At 51.3% G+C, this 18,049-nt stretch overlaps 2 protein-coding genes across 6 annotated transcripts in view; both read left to right on the top strand.

Annotated features, from left to right (window-relative positions):
• The first annotated feature begins 262 nt into the window (after nucleotides 1-262).
• Nucleotides 263-3,164, top strand: Sftpc (surfactant protein C). 3 transcript variants are annotated; one of them, XM_052190837.1, is made up of 5 exons: nucleotides 263-304; nucleotides 1,720-1,878; nucleotides 2,214-2,336; nucleotides 2,575-2,685; nucleotides 2,994-3,164. In XM_052190837.1, the coding sequence occupies exons 1-5, from the start codon at nucleotides 263-265 to the stop codon at nucleotides 3,162-3,164; spliced, it is 606 nt and encodes a 201-aa protein (XP_052046797.1). The 3 variants fall into 3 exon arrangements, with proteins under 3 accessions (XP_052046797.1, XP_052046798.1, XP_052046799.1); XM_052190838.1 differs by having other exon boundaries at nucleotides 3,018-3,164; XM_052190839.1 differs by lacking the exon at nucleotides 1,720-1,878.
• A 1,076-nt stretch (nucleotides 3,165-4,240) lies between these two features.
• Nucleotides 4,241-18,049, top strand: part of Bmp1 (bone morphogenetic protein 1) — a 44,577-nt gene continuing 30,768 nt past the window's right edge. Inside the window, exons 1-6 of one of the 3 annotated variants that reach the window (XM_052191007.1) lie at nucleotides 4,241-4,606; nucleotides 13,049-13,162; nucleotides 15,704-15,868; nucleotides 16,045-16,162; nucleotides 16,423-16,601; nucleotides 17,036-17,141. In XM_052191007.1, the coding sequence (XP_052046967.1) occupies nucleotides 4,438-4,606; nucleotides 13,049-13,162; nucleotides 15,704-15,868; nucleotides 16,045-16,162; nucleotides 16,423-16,601; nucleotides 17,036-17,141 (851 nt within the window). In that variant the 5' untranslated portion in view covers nucleotides 4,241-4,437. Of the gene's footprint in view, nucleotides 4,607-13,048; nucleotides 13,163-15,703; nucleotides 15,869-16,044; nucleotides 16,163-16,385; nucleotides 16,602-17,035; nucleotides 17,142-18,049 lie in introns of those variants that run through there. The other 2 variants (XM_052191005.1, XM_052191006.1) reach the window with 2 other exon arrangements.

Raw genomic sequence — 18,049 nt, forward strand, 5'->3', positions numbered from 1 at the left:
GGTTTGCTTACCTCACCCAGGTTTGCTCTTGTTGGGGCTGAGAGGATTCAAGTGCCTAGGCCAAGGGCCCTTGGGGGCTCTTGCAGCTGGCTTATCGGGGCCTAGGCTCTGAAGAGTCAGGAACAAACAAGCTTCAAAGCTAAGGGCTTGGCTGGCAGACGGGAGACACAGTCCTTCACCTCTGTCCTCTTTCTCTGATGATATATAAGAGACACTGGTCACCCCAGAGGGATGAGGAGAAGAGAGAGAGAGATCTTACAAAATGGACGTGGGTAGCAAAGAGGTCCTGATGGAGAGCCCACCGGTGAGTGTGAGAGTGTGATTGTGTGTGTGTGTGTATACATATGTACACACACAGTATACTGGACTTGCCTGTCCATTGTCCATTGGGTTTTTTCTCTTTCTAGACTCATACTCAACTAGCTTAGTGTTGGACTGTTAGGACAGAGATACCTTGATCATTAAGATCCCTGGCAGAGGCAGGCATGAGAGTCACGAATTCCTGTATAAAGGGGCTGAGAGCCACAGAGGGGTCAATAGAAAGGCCTGTGACGAACACTGATAGAGCCACCAAGCAATTGGGAGCTTGTAGGAAGGCCACAGAGCAAATGTCAGTGAGGCTGGGGTGTAGATCAGTGGGTAGAGTGCCTTGCAAGCATGGAGACCAGGTTCAATTCCCAGTACCACAGAATCCAGGCATGGAGGTGCGCACAGTTTGGAAGTGTAAACAAGATAATCGTTCAGAGCAGGGCAGTGGTGGCGCACACCTTTAATCCCAGTACTCGGGAGGCAGAGGCAGGTGGATCTCTGAGTTCAAGGCCAGCCTGGTCTACAGACTGAGTTCCAGGACAGCCAGGGCTATACAGAGAAACCCTGTCTCAAAAAACAAAACAAAACAACAACAAAAAAAAGATAATCATTCAGGGTTATCCCTAGATATATAAGGAGTTGAAAGGCAGCCTGGGTCATAGATAAGGTTTTTTAAAAAAAGGATGGCTCAGTAGGTAGCGGTGCTTGCCACCAAATGCGGCGGCCTGAGTTTAATCTCTGGAATTCACAAGATGAAAGGAGACGAAAGTTATCTCTGATTTGCACACTCAAACATACCACACACCCTCACAACACCACACACATGTACACATACATACACACACCACACACATGTGCACACACATACACACACCCTCACACACACCACACACATGTACACACATACACCCTCACACACCACACACACATGCACACACACTCATATGACACACACATGTACCTCCACACCCATCACACACATGTACTTCACACATACACACACACACACACACACTAAATAAGTGTAAAAAACAGGATAGGAAGATGGCCCATGAATCCATGTGAAGGCACGGGGATGGCGCCACCTGGATCCTTTGAGGGAACAAAGACTCTGGCTATGTCTGGGGTGCCAGGTGTCTTGAGAAAACAGAAGCTGAGATTGGTAACTGGCTCTCTTAGATTATTCCAAACCTAGACTTTGCTTCTAACTTTCTAAGTATCTATGGGTTTTGTTAAGAGTCCAGCCACCTTCCCCAAAGCCTTCCTTCCCAAAGCCGTCTCTGATCTCCCCAGCCCTTCCTTGCACACTCATAGCCTAGAGGGCTATAGGAGGGGTCCCACCTGTTTAGGGAGAGGAGGAGCCATCCTCTCAACTCCCCACTCGTCTCTCTGCTTTCCTTGTTCTCTCAGGATTACTCAGCAGGTCCCAGGAGCCAGTTCCGCATTCCCTGCTGCCCCGTGCATCTCAAACGCCTCCTCATCGTGGTTGTGGTGGTGGTCCTTGTTGTCGTGGTGATTGTAGGGGCCCTGCTCATGGGCCTTCACATGAGTCAGAAACATACTGAGATGGTGAGCAGGCCTGGGTTGGGCGAAGGACACAGCAGACAGGGTTGGGTGAGATGATGGGCGGATGGGCAGCTGTCCGGGAGGAAGAGAAGGGAGTGGACCGGCAAGAGCATATGTTGGGTGACATAAGCAGAGATGAGGTAGTCATCCAGTCTAGATTGCCTTCCCCAGGCCCTGGCCTAGTGTGAGAGCCATCAGTCGCTCCGATACCTGTTAGGTTATGCCTTCCTGAGATCTCAGGAAAGCATTTGAATAGAGGATTCTGAGTAGATATGGGTACCAAAAGGCTGAAGGAAGAAAGAGAAATATCAGGCAGCATCCTGATAGCCTTCCCTTAGGTCCTTGAGATGAGCATCGGAGCACCGGAAACTCAGAAACGCCTAGCCCCGAGTGAGCACGCAGACACCACCGCTACCTTCTCCATTGGCGCCACTGGCATCGTTGTGTATGACTACCAGCGGGTGAGGATGCCCAAGGGACCACCGGGACTTCACTGGGACTGACTGCCCGGTTGTAGCATCTCCAGAGGTCTCTCCCCATTCTGTGCCTGGCTGCCTCACCTCAGAGGCTTGAACCACTGACTCCAGTGTATCCCCCATGGACAATCTAAAGGGAGCGAGTTGGCCTGGAACCAGCCGGGGTTGGGGAGGAAGGGAGGCAAGGGGACCTTGTGAATGACCTCCAGTGTTACATGCCTAGCTCCTGACTGCCTATAGACCAGCTCCAGGAACCTACTGCTACATCATGAAGATGGCTCCAGAGAACATCCCTAGTCTTGAGGCTTTCGCTAGAAAATTCCAGAACTTCCAGGTGGGTGTGTGAGGGAAGAGAGAGAGCTGTTGCCCTCCAAGGGTTGAGTGGAGGGGCATTTGAAAGGATGACTAGTGCACCTTGGGTAGTATTGGTTCTCCTGGACCACACGTGTTCTCCTCTCTCCTGGGGCCTGTGTCCCACAGTTCCTACCGACTCTCAGGTGGCCTGCTAAGTTGTTGGCCTTGGCTGAGCTTGGATATCACCTATGGGCCTGTTTCCGGCCCAGACCCTCTCTGAATTAGTGAGGAAACTGACCGTCGAGAATATGCCTTACCAGCTTAGTGTCCCACACTAAAGCAGGTGAGACTGAAAGTGGGTGCTCTTTCCAGGCCAAGCCCTCTGCACCCACCTCTAAGCTGGGCCAGGAGGAAGGGCGTAATGCTGGTTCCGAGTCTGATTCTTCAGGGAGAGACCTGGCTTTCCTAGGCCTTGCTGTGAGCACCTTGTGTGGAGAGCTACCACTGTACTATATCTAGCACCCCTCAGGTGAGCCTTTCAGGGTGACTGAGCAGCACTGGGAGGGCTTGGGCTGCCTGCTTTATCAGGGGACCTGTTAGGGATCTCTTGAAATCAGTGGCCCTGGGAGCTCGGGAGTTGGGAGGATGGAAGGCTCCCAGACACATCTCCCACACTGGACCCAAGCGGGTGGCTTCTTCAGTCTCCTTCCCTCACAGGATAAGCATCAGTTCTTTGCTTCACAGGGTCGCTAGAAACCGCAGCCGGACAGGAAAGACCCTTCGCAAAGGGTGTTTGGCAGACAAGCAGGAAGCTGCTTCTGCCCAGTCTGTCGAGGAAAGGTGTCTCCTCCGGGCCAGGGGGATCCTACCACAAAAGAATAAAGCAGCCTGACTGAAAAACAGAGTGGTGTTTCTCTTTTTTCCACATTTTCTCGGCTCGGCTTCTAGCAGGAGCCGTCCTGGGAAAAAGGGTTTGGAGAATTGGGGCGCTTTGCCACGTCCTTTCTAAGAGTGATGGGGGTTTGGTCCTACCCCAGGTAGTGGGGAATAGAGCAAAAGGTGGGGACAGAGGACCGGACCTGGGTGCCATCCATGGGTGTTAGGCGCCCTCCAGCGGCGTGTCCGCAGGGAAGGACAGCAACAGAGACAGGCAGGGAGACAGCTAGACAGAGAGACAGAGGGAAGCGAGAGAGCCGAGGTCTAAGACAGACTCTGGAGTCTCTGGCTGAGAGAACGATCGCTGATCCAGCGTCTAAGAAGAAGGGACCGACCTGACAGCGTGTCCCGTGCCCGGAGGCACTCCGCCCGGTGCAGGACAGCGGCCTCTAGGGGGCCCCTCGCGGAGCGGTGCCTCCGGGCATCCCGGGCCCGTGCCCCCTCCCCGGCCCCGGCCCCGGCCCCAGGCAGCGGATCCCCCTTCGGGGCGGGCGGTGCTACTCTCGTCCTCCCCGCCCGGCTGGCGTGCTTCCCGGCCCGGCCGAGCACGGTCCCGGCCCCGAGGGGGGCTGAGCTGGGCGAAAACCCGCCCTCCAGCGAGCTCATTTCCCTAAAAGGGGGGGTGGGGTGGGGAGTGGGAGGGCGGCGAGAAAAGAAAGGGAGCGACCGAGAGGAGGGCGAGGGGACGCCGGAGCCCAGAGCCGGAGCGAGCCGGGCCGAGCGGGGGGCGGGAGACAGGAAACGGGACGGGAAGAGGTGGCCTCGGGGGGAGAGCGCCTCCCCTTCGCCTTCAGCGCTCCCTTCCCGGTCGCCCCGCTCCCGCGTCCGGGCGCGACCGCCACCGCCGCCCGCCAGCATGCCCGGCGTGGCCCGCCCGCCGCTGCCGCTGCTGTCGCTGCCGCTGCTACTGTTGCTGCTGCTGCTCCCGCGCGCCGGCCGGCCGCTGGACTTGGCCGACTACACCTACGACCTGGGCGAGGAGGACGCCCCGGAGCTCCTCAACTACAAAGACCCCTGCAAGGCGGGTGAGCGACCCCCGGATCCCCCAGGGGCGCACCGAAGCCGGGTGTGGGCAGGCTGGGATTGAGGCTGCTGGCCGGGCAGGGGTTGGGGTTGGGGTTGGAGTTGGGGTTGGGGGAGGACAGTCCAGTGTGGGAAGCTGGGAGCTGCTTGGTTGGCAATGCAGTGGGGGAACAAAAGACCGAGGGAGAAAGGGAGGGGGAAGTTTGGGGGACTTTTAGGACTGAAGTTTTGCTGCTGTTTGTGGAAACTGCTGCGGCTGCCGTTTGCCTTTGCAGAGGATTCCTGGGGAAACCTCCCTAGGTCCCAGCGAGTCCCGCTGGCAAGGAGGCATTTTCCTCCACGGGGAAACTTTGCTGGCCAAACTCGTGTGTGTGTGTGTGTGTGTGTGTGTGTGTGTGTGTCCCTTCTCCCCTATCCCCCCTGCTTTGTGGAATACTGGTGTTTGCCTGCTTTTCTGTTTGCCATAGTGCCGCACATCTGTCTGGTTTGATGCCCAGAAGGCCTGCAGCTCCAAAGGGATAGATTTCCCTGGCTACTCAGCCCAGTGGAAAGAGAAAGTTTTTCAGGAGGTTCTATGGAATACTCCTTCATAGGCAATCCTGTGAATCTAGACAGCAGCAGGAGCTCTCTGGGCATTCAAGAGACAGCTGTCAAAGTCAGAGAAATCAGGCGGCAGGGGTGGGTGGGTGGGTGGAGTGGGGGGTTTGAGGGGTGCAGGGGGACTTACCTATGTCTTTGTGTGCCAGGAGAGCTCTGTCAGAGCCAAGTTGGGATAGCAAATGAGCGGCACAAAGAGACCCCAGCTATTCTCCATCGGCTCCCTCTCCCCACAGACACCTGAGGCTGATTAGTCAAGGTCAGGGCAGAGGGAGAGAGAGAGAGAGAGAGAGAGAGAGAGAGAGAGAGAGAGAGAGAGAGAGAGAGAGAGAGAGAGAGAGAGAGAGAGAGAGAGAGAGATCTTTGTTCGTGAGGACCCTCCTGCTGTGGTCCCCTGGAGTGACCAGATGACCAGACACTCAGGCCATTGGCCTAATTGATGTTTCCAAGCAAGCTGCCTGGAACACACTGGGGACAAGATGTCACAACTTTTCCTCGACTTCCTGCTTCTGACTTCAGCCTGTCTGCAAAGAGCTAGAGCCAGGGACTGGGACACAAGGAATGGACACAAAGTCTTGGGACAAGCAGCTACAATCTTGAGCACAGGGGTCCTGATCAGGGACTCTCCTCGCTCCATGCACACTTAGGCGGGACAGGGACCATTTTACTTCAGTCCCTTCCTCTTCCATGCCTGGTGGGCGATGGCAAACCAGGACATTAAAAGTCTCCATCTCCTCGTGTGTGGTAGGAGGACAGGAGGAAGGATGAGCAGGGCATGGAATCTGAAGGACTCATCAGCCACTAGGAACACTGAGCATAGTCTCTGAACTTCAGTTTCCTCATTAGAGAATTAGCCGGTGGGTGAGGGCTAAACCTGAGAGCATATATAACTTGCTTATTATTAACACACAGTAAACACTACATAAAAGTTCATTCCCTGTATTCTGTGCCCCCAGCTCTGGATTAATGTCTTTGAGAAGGTGTGGACTTGGATTTTTCAGAAAAGCTAGCATCTCCCTGAGCCTGTTCTGCGTCTCATATCCACTCAGTGATGTCCGTTTCTTGCTATGTCTCAGGGCTGGTGCTTTGATGCTGTGGGGGGTGCAGCGAGTGGCCAGACAGATCTCTGTCCTCAAAGAGATCACATTCTAAGCAAGTGCCCAAGAGCACACTAATGTTACACAGCATAAGCCAGGAGGAATAGGGCTCCCTCACCACCTTGTTCCTGGTGATGGGAACGCCAGAGCCAAGTGATTGACGGGATCTGGGAAGGTTTGCAGGGTGGAGATTTCGTGGAGGCACAGGGACAGGCGCACAGCCTCAAAGAATGGGTAGGAAACTATGCTCATGTTGAAAAAACGGGAGTGATTTTTGGGAACAGCAATAGGCTCAGGGCTCCATCCCCTGGTCTCAGATTTCATGCTAGGGTGGGGCTGGCTGAGTTGGAGCTTCAAACAAGGGCTCTGGAGAAAGTTCTCTACCAGGGTGAAGTGAGGCTGGTGGGGAGCTCAGCCAGGCCTGAGGTGGCTGGGAGGTCCTAGAGCCTGACAAGGCCAAGCTCCAGGGTCAGATCAGGCCTTCTTCTTGGGTGTGACTGATGCTTAGGCCCTGAGGATCACCCCGAAGGAAACTGGACTGGTGTACATATACCTCTGCGGGGCCCTGTCTGCTGTCCCCCTCCTGCTACAGGCCCACCAACTCTTTGTGCTGCTTCTTCCTGATGCATTTGCTTCTTGGTGCCTCCATATGCTTGGTGATCCCAGATGCTAGGGGCACTTGTGGCAGGTGTCTGTCTCTGCTGCCTTTGGAAGGGACTGGTACACCCCCTTCTTCCTCCTCCTCCTCCCTCCTCCTCCACGCCTCTTCTACATCCTCCTGCTTCCTCTTCCCACACAGAGAACTAGCACTGAAAACTCTTTGGATTCTCCCAGCTCCAACGGGACCTTGCAGTTTATTCTAAACATAGCCAGGCCTCATCGTCTGAAATTATCTCTTTAGTCACCGATTGCATTCGCTTCATTTATTTACTTTTGTAGATAGGGTCTCACCAAATTGCCCTTGAACCCATCATCCTCTGCCCATAGCCTCCCACAAGCTAAGATTACAGGGGTGAGGCACCGCATCCACTTATGGCTGCTGTTAAAGGAAGGACAAAAATTAAGACCCTTGATGTCCTGGAGAAGGTCCTGAACTTTTGGGCTAAAAGCCAACCCAGGGTATCAGTGTACATAAGTTTGATTCTACCAAGCCTGCTCTCAGGTTCTTTACTGGAAACTCTGGTTTCTTACATTGAATGCCAAGCCACAGAAGAGGATTTCAGAGATTCCCAGCCTAGTGTCTTCCCACTGACACATCTGGCTTTCACTTAGACCTGGGGCAACAGCCAGTTTGTCTGCAGAAGGAGAGGTGGACTGTATTTACAGGTCCCTCTTACCACCCTCACTCCTGGGGACTTTGTGGCCCAGGTATGGAATCCAAAAGAAGCACATGGTCTAATCTCTCACCAGACCACATTCCCTCTCCCAGACAGCCTGAGTGAGTCACTCCACTCACCTAAGACCCTGGTCCCTGCTTGAGTCATCCTCACTCCCAGGTGCCCTACGGGTAGAGGAAAACATTTATATGAGCCTTAGTGGAGAGGGACCGGTTAGATGCCCCAGGAAGAAGGGACTCTGCCTTTGTTTTGAGAGAGGGTCTCACTGGGTAGCTGTGGCTGGAACGTGTTTTGTAGACCATGCTGGCTTGGAACTCATGGAGATCTACCTGTCTCTGCCTCTCTTGAGTGCTAGGATTAAAGCATGCCCCACCTCTGCTGGTAGAAGAAGTGACTCTTATGAATTCTGTTTCTCTAGTGATTTGGGAAAAACACTGGTGGTGGCAGTGGGGACTAGGTCACCTCCTGAGGAGGGATTTGGGGACTTAGTCGTTCTTTCTTCCTTCAGACACACGTGCAGGCCTCTGTCCATTCTCAGGAGCTCTTTTCCTTTGAGGAAATGCTTTTGCTTTCTTTTTCTTATATGTAAGAACACACTGGAACTCACACAGGGAATTGGTTGTATATATTTGTATGTGAGTCTTCTTCACAGCAGGTCTGTTCACCTCTGTGTGTTGGGCCCATGTGCCAGCACAGGCACAGGTGTGCACAGGTGTGTAAGTGGACGAGGGAATGAGTATTTGCAGTCTGGGGCTGTAAATACTTCCGCCCTTGGCTACAGGTCTACATTCGTTGAGGGGAATATATGCTTGTCCTGCAGACAAGGCCTTGGAGCTCTAGCACACGCAGGAGGTGAGACCTGGTCATGCCAAGGGGAGGGAACTTTGGAGTCCAGAAGCTGACCTGGGGGACAAAGATTGCTCTCTAGGTCCACATGCATATTGATATGTGTGTCTCTGTGATCTTTCCCTTCCAGCACTGGGCCTGGCTACAGAGCCTCAAGTGCTTCCTGCCTGGTTTACAGCCAGACAACAAAATAAAAACTTCTGATACTATGTTGAAGACAGTTGCTACTCTGACCCTGACCTTGACCCCAGGGCTTCTTTTGGGCCAGGAGAGCATCCTGAACTCTCTTGCATCTAGATTGTCCAGCTTCCTAACAGTAGGATCCCAGATGGACCAGCTGTCGGCCCAACTCCTGGCCATAAGCTCCTCTCCCACCCCACCCTGCCCCCATTCTGTTCCCATGCATTCTTCAGCCATGACTTCTCTACCACAGGGCATCCAGCTGAGCTCTGTAGCCAACCCTGTTCCTTCTGCTTGCCCTGCCCTGGTCCCACACTGCCTGGACTCATAAGCCAGCATGGTTCTGTAGTGAGTGTCTATAGATTTGTCCAGATGAGTGCAAGCGACCCAGTGCATCTAGGGAAGGTTTGGAGCTGACCGCGAGTCTCCAGGATTGGTGTGGTGAGCACGGTGAACTGGATACTTAACCGTTGCTTTCTGTACACTAGACTTGGTGCTGGATGCTTCACATGCATAACCTTATTCCTTGAAGTAACCATAGGAGATGCATTGTATCGTGTGTCTTCTTTTAGATAGGAAAAAAAACCAGAGGTTTCAAAAGTTTACATGTATGTCAGCTAGTGGGAGCCAAACTAGATTCAAAGACTAATCTCACCTCCAAAGACTCTTCGCTCATCATCCAGCATGGGCTCAACTGCTTTCTGTAAGATGTAAAGTTGGTCTGGACAGAGCATCTACAGACTTTTTCATTATTGCCTAAGAAATGCTTTATAATAGTGACTTGGCATTTATGTTGTATTAAGCATTGTAAGTCATCTAGAAATGATCTCAAGTATGTAGGAGGGGTAAGGATATTTAGCAGCATGCTTGTCTAGCATGCACAAAGCTCTGAGTTTGAGCAGGTGTGGTGTGGTTCATATCTGTAGTCCTAGCTTTTGGGAACTAAAGGCAGGAGGATCAGAATTTCCATGTCATCTCTGACTACATAGGGACTTTGAAGTCAGAGTGGGCCACATAAGACCCTGTCTCAAAAAGGAAAAAGAAAAAGAAGAAAAGGAAGAGAATATAAGGAGGACACAGGTGGGTTCTACGTAGACACAATGCTTTATGTGTGGACCTGAGCATGTCAAGAATCTATGTGGTCCATAGGGGACCTGGAATCGACACTCTAGGGAGACTGAGGAACAACTGTGCCTGGTGATGCCCATGGATGTGTGTGTAAAAGCCTGGAGGTGCCATGAACATGCGAAAGTACACAATATACAACTGAGTGAGGTGGTCCTGTGATATTGTCACATAGGAACCCTTCATATCCCTTTTTGCATGGTACTGGGAAGCTGCTTCTGTCTCTGTCACATCAGTTACTAAGCCTGGGTCACGGAGAGTGTCATCTTAAGAGAAGCCTTCCCAAGCACCAGGAGAGACTCTTGGCTAGCTACCAGCTGGTGACCTTAGCCATGCACCTCCCTCTTTGGCCCCAGGGTCCTGATCTCTGAAGTCAAGGAAGGGGGCTGGCATCTAGCTTCAAGGTTATGTCTCCAAATGTTTGCAATGGGACACTCCTAGGGGTGCCGTATGACTTACTGGGAATGTTGTGGGTGGGCCAGGATTAAATGGACTCATTAATGAGTGAACATTTTGTGAACTGGAAGGCACTGGGTACATTTCAACAGACATTTACATAAGGTGTCATTACTGCTACTATTACTGGCTTAATGAGTTCAGAGCTTGCCACTGGCTTGTGTGTGTTGGAGCTTGTTTCTGTTTTTTAAGAACTCTGTGACTGTGTGTATTTTGTGTGTGTGTGTGTGTGTGTGTGTGTGTGAGTGTCTATTTTTGTATATATGTATTTACAATATGGGTTTTGGAGAGGTAATAAACTTAAATAAATCCACGGTACCAGGAATGGTGAAGCCTGAATATAAATCAATCCTTCCAGAGGCTTAGTATAGTCTAACTTAAGTCAGTTTCCTGTTGGGCCTCAGCTTCCTAGATTGTTAAATGAAAGATGGGCTTGATGACTGTCAAGGTCACTGCTACATCCCATTGTTCTGTGTCTGAGTGAGTGTGTGGCTCTGCACATGTATTTGTAGGCCAGAGGAAAGCTGGCATGATACTCCAACCATCCATCCATCCATCCATCCATCCATCCATCCATCCATCCAACCATCCATCCATCCATCCATCCAACCATCCATCCATCCATCCATCTATCCATCCATCCATCCATCCATGCATCCATGCATCCATCCATCCATCCAACCATCCATCCATCCATCCATCCATCCATCCATCCATCCATCCATCCAACCATCCATCCATCCATCCATCCATCCATCCAACCATCCATACATCCATCCATCCATCCATCCATCCATCCTTCCTTCCTTCCTTCCTTCCATCCATCCATCCATCCATCCATCCATCCATCCTTCCTTCCTTCCTTCCTTCCATCCATCCATCCATCCATCCATCCATCCATCCATCCATTTGATATGTTCTTTGTACTCCAAATCCAATGCTGAGTGCTGCTCACATATGCAGGGGCGGAGTCTCTGACCTCAGTGGCTCTGCACAGACAGCATACGTTTGGATGTCACCATATGCCCGTGGGGGCATTACCCATCTGTGTCTGACTAAGTGTGTGATAAAGTAAATGTATGCGTATCCACCCAGTGGGGCCAACCAGGGAGGAGGAACCCGTGTTGTGTGTAAGGCCTCAAGGTTAAAACAATTTGTGTAACGCTGACTCTGCGGGGATGAGAAGCAGATGTCACCGCGGCTGCAGGGAAGCTGCCGCACGCTTCCGCCTCGGGCTTGCCCTCCCTCCTGCCTGCCCAGCCCCGGCCCAGTGTGAAGCTTGCATCTGGGCTCCTTCCAAAGCAGGCAGTGCTAGGCCTCTGCTTTCTCTTACCCTCGACTTCTCGACTTCTCTGAAAGAGGATAGTTGGCTCAACTCATCTCTCCAGAAGTTTCTCTTCCCAAGCCCAGAAATGGAAATGACCTCCTGGGGGTGGGGGTGGGAGTGGGGGTGGGGTTGTCCTACCCCTAGGCCTTTCCTCTCCAGAGAGAGGACCCAGAAATGTAGGGTTCGTTTGGCAACTGTTCAATTGGAAACTACACCTTTCTTTCCCTGTTAGCTAGGAGCTTCCTGGTGTTGAGTCTTGGCCTCCTAGGTTTGACGAACCCAAGCCAAGTTTTGTTGGGCCAAGCAAGCATATTAGACATCTTAAAATAGTCCATGCCCCTCACACCACCCGATTTGGTTGAAATGGCAGTTACTATGTGATACCACGTACTAGCACCGGCTCACAGATAGAAGGCTGCTCAGTCAACTTTCTGACGCTGTAACAAAACACTGAAGAGGACTGACTGACAGAGAAAAGGTTTGTTTTGGCTCATAGTTCCAGAGTTTCCAGTACAAGATAGTAGAGAATATGCTTCTGGAGCCTCTGACAGGCAGCAGATTGTGGTGCGAACATTTGGTAGCGCAAAATGGGATGAGGAAAGGACCAGGTCCCACAATCCCTTTTAAGGGCAGGCATACACAGACACACCACACACACACACACACACTCACACACACTCACACAATGATGTAAGTACCTATAAGAGTGCACAGAACCTCTCAGTAGCGCCACTTTCGGGATCAAACTTTTAACACATGTGCTTTTAGACACTAGAGTCTTTGCTTCCAAGTGTCTCACCGTCAGAGCACTTGTCTCTCTGTAGAATTCTCTGAGTCATTATTTGTATGACCTTTGTATTGTAAAGATTAGCACCAACAGGGCTAGGAGTCTCTTCTGCATTGCTAGTCTCCGACTTAATGACCAGCCCATAATAGGTACTAATTAGCATTTGCTGAAGATGGGAAAGGTGATACAATTTTGTCTTCACTTCAACTATTTATTAACATTTTAATTTAGTCCTTTCTCTCCTCCCACCATGCATGCGTGTGTATGTGTGTGTGTGTGTGTGTGTGTGTGTGTGTGTGTGTGTGTGTGTGTGTAGATCCGAGGACAGCTTGCAAGAGTTGGTTCTTTCCTTTCTCAGGTCATTAGGTTTGGAGGTGAGCACTTTTGCTCACTGAGCTATCTCACTGTTTAAGCGATAGGGTGGGTGTTTGGAGGCTAGCCTGAGTTATATTACTCAGACTCTGAACCCTCTGCTTCAGCTGCCTGAAGTATCATAATGCTTCACTATTGTTGGGATTTGAAGTAAAAGGCAAGTGTAATCTATAAAGAGATTTTAGAAGGTGATCTGCTCTTCTGTCTTTCTCGTGTGGTATTGGAGAATCAGAATGGCCATAGGGCCAGGGCTCTAAGTACTACAGGTGCAGCCCAGGGTAAGCGGATTAACTCGGCCTCCGGCTTCTTTTTTTCCCCAGCTGCCTTCCTTGGGGACATTGCCCTGGATGAGGAGGATTTGAGGGCCTTCCGGGTGCAGCAGGCTGCAGTTCTCAGACAGCAAACAGCCCGAAGATCATCCATCAAAGCTGCAGGTATTCTGGGCTAGGCTGGCTCTCTGTGTCCCAGAAATGTTTTAGATTTGGGAAACAAGAACCCCGCTCCCATTTCCAGTCAGGCCCTCCCAGGACAGAGGCCATGAACTTGAACCCAGCACAGAGGCTTACCTTCCTTTGGGATATAGTTATCCTTCCCCCAGAAGAGAAATATTGATGCCCATGGGAGCCAAAAAGCAGTATTTTTCTGACATTTAGCTTACAAAATACTTTCAAAAGTATTATCGTACTTGATTGTCTCCAACCACCTCCAAGAGTGGCATAGTTAGGGTATCTACTGCTGTGATAAAACACTAGGGGGGGAAGGGGGGAAGCAGCTTGGGGAGGAAAGGACTTATATCATCTTACACCTCTCAGGTTACACTCTATCACTGAGAGAAGAGAGAGCAGGAACTCAAGGCAGAAATCTGAGACAGGACTAGAAGCAGAGGCCATGGAGGAATGCTGCTTATTGTCTTGCTCCTCCTGACTTGCTCAGTTTGCTTTCTTATACACCCAAGACTGCTTGCCCAGGGGTGGCACCACCCACTCTAAGTGGGCCCTCCCACATCAATCATTAACCAAGACAGTACCTGACTAAGTCTCACAAAGGTAAAGTGATTTGCCCAGTATCACACACAGTGTGTAGGTGGCAGGGTTGGAACCAGCATCCAAGCCTTTGTCTCCCAATCCATGATGCTATGGCTAATATCATAGTCCCAGTGCTGAGTCTCCTGGTCCCAGCGTGCAAGCTTCTATGCATTCTCCGGAGCCATCCTCCTGAGCTTCTTCAATATCCCAAACTGTCTCCAAGACTCAACTCTTCCCCTTTACTCGCAGCATTGTTTTGTTCTACGTGTACAGTTGGTATCTTTCCATGCTACACAGAAAGGACTTACGTACATGTCCCAAAGCTGGGCTCAAAGCTCTTTGTTCCCTGGTGGCCCAAGCACCTACCAACCTATTTGGCATTGGTGACCGGGAAAGAGAATGGCTGGATTGGCTTTTCCCAAGCTTCTTACTGCTGTGCTGAGGGGCAGTCTATCATCAGGATGGCGCTAAATCATGCACGGTCCAAAAAGCCCATATAGGACTCTCCCATTGCTCAAGCAAGGGATTCCTATTGAAGTTCAGTTCTGGGCATAGGTGGGTGTGCCAGGCCATCTTCCTTGTCCAGCAGAAGAGATGATCCTGGTGTGAGCGATTTAGGGATTTTAAGCCAACTACCCAGGAGGGCCGTTGGCATCAAAGGGCATTCTGGTGTCTTATTGACTAAAGAAGTTTACAGGACTTCGGTGGAGATGGCGCAGGGGAAAGCCTTCTCAGGGCACGCAGCCAGCTCACCAGGTGATCTGGGGCAACACTTTGTCCTCAGTCTCGTCTACATTCAGGTACAGACAGTGGCACTGCCCCAGTGCCGTGGAGTTTCGCCGTCACGTGGGAATTGGAGCCCAGAATCCCTGAGAAAGAACATAGCTTTTATCCAAGCTTCAGATCCCTTGGGTCCCCACAGTTCCTGGGAAATGAGAGCCTCATTGTCTTAGTTTGGAGTCCTTGCCCGTTCCGGCTATCCATGGCAGCTCCTGATACTTAGAACATAGCCTCACAGCTATTAGGAAACTTTATAGTTATTTTACATAGACACCATGAAGAGTGGATTAGCAGATACTGAGTCATTGTTCCTAGGAGAAATGTACTTTCCCAAACCTGGTTTTTTTTTTTTTTTTTTTTTTGTAAATTAATCATTATATGACCATATTTTATGTGTGTTTCGCTTAAAGACACTTTATTTAATATAAAGTTGGTTCATTAGTACTAAACTCATGGCTAGTGGCACTGACTTCAGCCCAAGTAAATATATTGAAAGTGAGCATTTTTTGGGGGGGGTGTTTATCTCAGTTTTTGTTTGTTATGTTTGTGTGTGTGTGTGTGTGTGTGTGTGTGTGTGTATGTGTGTTAATGAAGATTAAATATGGGGCCTCATGCAAGCCGGGCAAGCGTTTACCACTGAGGTACATGCCCAGCTACATTTTTACTTTTTTATTTTGAGATAGGGGCTCTCTAAGTTGCCCAGGATGGCTTTAAACTCAGTGTGAACTCAGGCTGGCCTTGAGCTCATAATCCTCCTGCCTCACCTTTTCAGGAGCTGGATGACAGGTTTGCATCACTATGAGACCAGCTTTCTTGCTTTGGGAACACAAGACAGCACATGAGCACTTTGCTAAGGAATAAAAGAAAAAAATTTAAAAGTGGCTCTCAGTTCACCTAAAAGAAACAGGCAGACAGAATACCTCGTTCCGCCTTGGCTGAACATGTGCACACATTGGATTATCCAACTTTTTTTTTCTGCCCTGTTCATGTCCATGGATGATCGATCACGAAAGCCCGACAGTATTGATCTGAGAGTAGCAAATAAATTTTTAGCAGAGTAGGCAGATTTGGAAACCGAGAATCTACAAATAATGGATTCTGTTATTCGGTGTCTTCTCCTCTCGTGGCCACGCAGTTGCTACCACTGACTCTTTCCTCTTTCCATTCCAGGAAACTCGTCTGCCCTGGGTGGTCAGAGCATTAGTGGGCAGCCGCAGAGGGAAAGCAGGGGCAGATGGAGAGGCAGGCCTCGGAGCAGGCGGGCAGCGACATCCAGACCAGAGCGGGTGTGGCCCGATGGGGTCATCCCGTTTGTTATTGGAGGGAATTTCACCGGTGAGTGTGCTGCTGTGAGCTTACACCTGGTCTTGGCCTTGTTGCCTTTGGTCTGGCTGAAGCCTCCTGGCCAGGCAGTGTGCCTGCAGATTGGCTGTAACATTGTATCAGTGGCTCAGAGTGCTCCCAACCCCCACTCGCTTGACATGATGACAGCCCGGCTTTTCCTTCCACAGGCAGCCAGAGGGCAGTCTTCCGGCAGGCCATGAGACACTGGGAGAAGCATACCTGTGTCACCTTCTTGGAGCGCACCGATGAGGACAGCTATATTGTATTCACCTACCGACCCTGCGGGTGAGCAGGGACCCCTGGGCGCTGATCTCCTAGGGTTCTGCCCTAGGCACTCTTGCTACCCTCAGCTGGGCCTGCCCATCCCCTCTCCCTGCTATGGGCATCTCCCACTAACATGGCTCAGACCCTGGCATACAGCCTGCGCATTGGGTGCCCAGGGCTATCCGCACCCCTGCACAGTCCCCCGGCAGCCTGGCCCGGCCCCTGAGTGGATGCACTCCCCCAGCTCGGGACCACCCCCCTGAGCTGGCCCCGCCCTCCAGGTGCTGCTCCTACGTGGGTCGCCGAGGTGGGGGCCCCCAGGCCATCTCCATCGGCAAGAACTGTGACAAGTTTGGCATCGTGGTCCATGAGCTGGGCCATGTCATTGGCTTCTGGCACGAGCACACGCGGCCCGACCGGGACCGCCATGTCTCTATTGTACGCGAGAACATACAGCCAGGTACACTCATCCCAGGGTCTGAATCCCATCTTAGGGCTTCTGGAGCTGCTTTAGGGGTCTGACACAGGTCCTGGACATGGGGGTCAGGTTGAGTAGCCAGAAGTCAGCGCTTCTGGTGAGAAGGCTGGACCACAGTCAGCTTGTCCCTGGAAATCCCCACAGGCTTACCTTCCTCCATCTCCCACCCTTTGCTAGTTCTGTTCTTCTCCATCGTGGCTCTGCAAGTCTGTGTTCTTCCTCCTTCTCGGTGGTCTCCTGACCCTCCCTTCAGCTCTCCAGTCTTTTCTGCTGAGAAGGACTCCTCTATAGATGTCCCTGTCCCCTTTCCCCTTGACTTCCCTTATACCTTCAGAGAGGCAGCCTCTCCCAGGTACAGGTACAGGCCACAGGCCACTCCCTCGACCCCACCCCCACTTTTCTCACGGTCTTTGCAGGGCAGGAGTATAACTTCTTGAAGATGGAGGTTCAAGAAGTGGAGTCCTTGGGAGAGACCTATGACTTTGACAGTATCATGCACTATGCCCGGAACACGTTCTCCAGGTGAGAAATGGTCTAGTCCTTCCTTCTGGAAGCCATTTCCTTGAAGACTTCCTCTTTTCCATGTCCTGCCCTGTTCCAGTTGGCTCCAAAGACAAGGATAGTCTTCTGGGTGCCTGCAGCCCCTAAACAAAGGGCTAGTGGCTGTGTCTGCCGTAGTAGTCTCCCCCATGAGTGAGGAGCTGGCAGGCGTGGGCTATGCCCATTGCTGTGTTGAAGCAAGGGTCTGTGGCCTAGAAAACTAAACCCCTGAGTGCTTGGGTCCTTCTTTGTGGGGTCTCCAAAGTGTGCCAACCCAAAGGAGCCAGGGTCGTCCCTCATCTGCCACCACGACAGTTTATTTTTCCCGTGGTGACCATAGGGGATTCACCTCGCCCTAGCTGTCTGCCCTCTCTGCCTTGTTTTGTTTTGCAGTACTAGTAGTAGACCCAGGCAGGGCCTTGTGACACCGGGCAAGTGCTGTCCCCTGTCCTATATACCCAGTCCTATTAATTTTTATTTTTTATTTTTAATTTTTATTATTTTTATTTTATATGCAATGGTGTTTTACCTGCATGTGTATCTGTCAGATTTCCTAGAACTGGAATTATAGACAGTTGTGAGCTGCTATGCGGGTGCTGGGAATTGAACGTAGGTCCTTTGGAAGAACAGTCAGTGCTCTTAACTGCTGAGCCATCGCTCCAACAACCCCCTAATTTTTATTTTTGAAAGAGGGTTGCACTAAGTTACCCAGACTGGCCTTGAGTTCACTATGTAACCCCAGCAGGATTTGAACATAAAATTCTTTCTTTTTCTCTTACACATATATATTTGTGTACATGTGTGCACGTACATGCCGCATGGCACTTGCGCCGGTCAGAGTACAAATGCAGGAGCTGTTTCTCTCCTTCCACACAGTGTGTGCTCTGGAG

This window comes from Apodemus sylvaticus, chromosome 8, assembly GCF_947179515.1.
Source record: "Apodemus sylvaticus chromosome 8, mApoSyl1.1, whole genome shotgun sequence".
In the NCBI taxonomy this organism is placed as follows: Eukaryota; Metazoa; Chordata; class Mammalia; order Rodentia; family Muridae; genus Apodemus; species Apodemus sylvaticus.

Bases quoted from the DNA above. Each gene is read 5' to 3' on its own strand.
- Sftpc (XM_052190837.1), top strand. From the start codon at position 263: ATGGACGTGGGTAGCAAAGAGGTCCTGATGGAGAGCCCACCG. The intron at 305-1,719 runs GTGAGTGTGAGA...TTGTTCTCTCAG, and splicing joins TCCTGATGGAGAGCCCACCG to GATTACTCAGCAGGTCCCAG. The intron at 2,337-2,574 runs GTGAGGATGCCC...TTACATGCCTAG, and splicing joins TTGTGTATGACTACCAGCGG to CTCCTGACTGCCTATAGACC.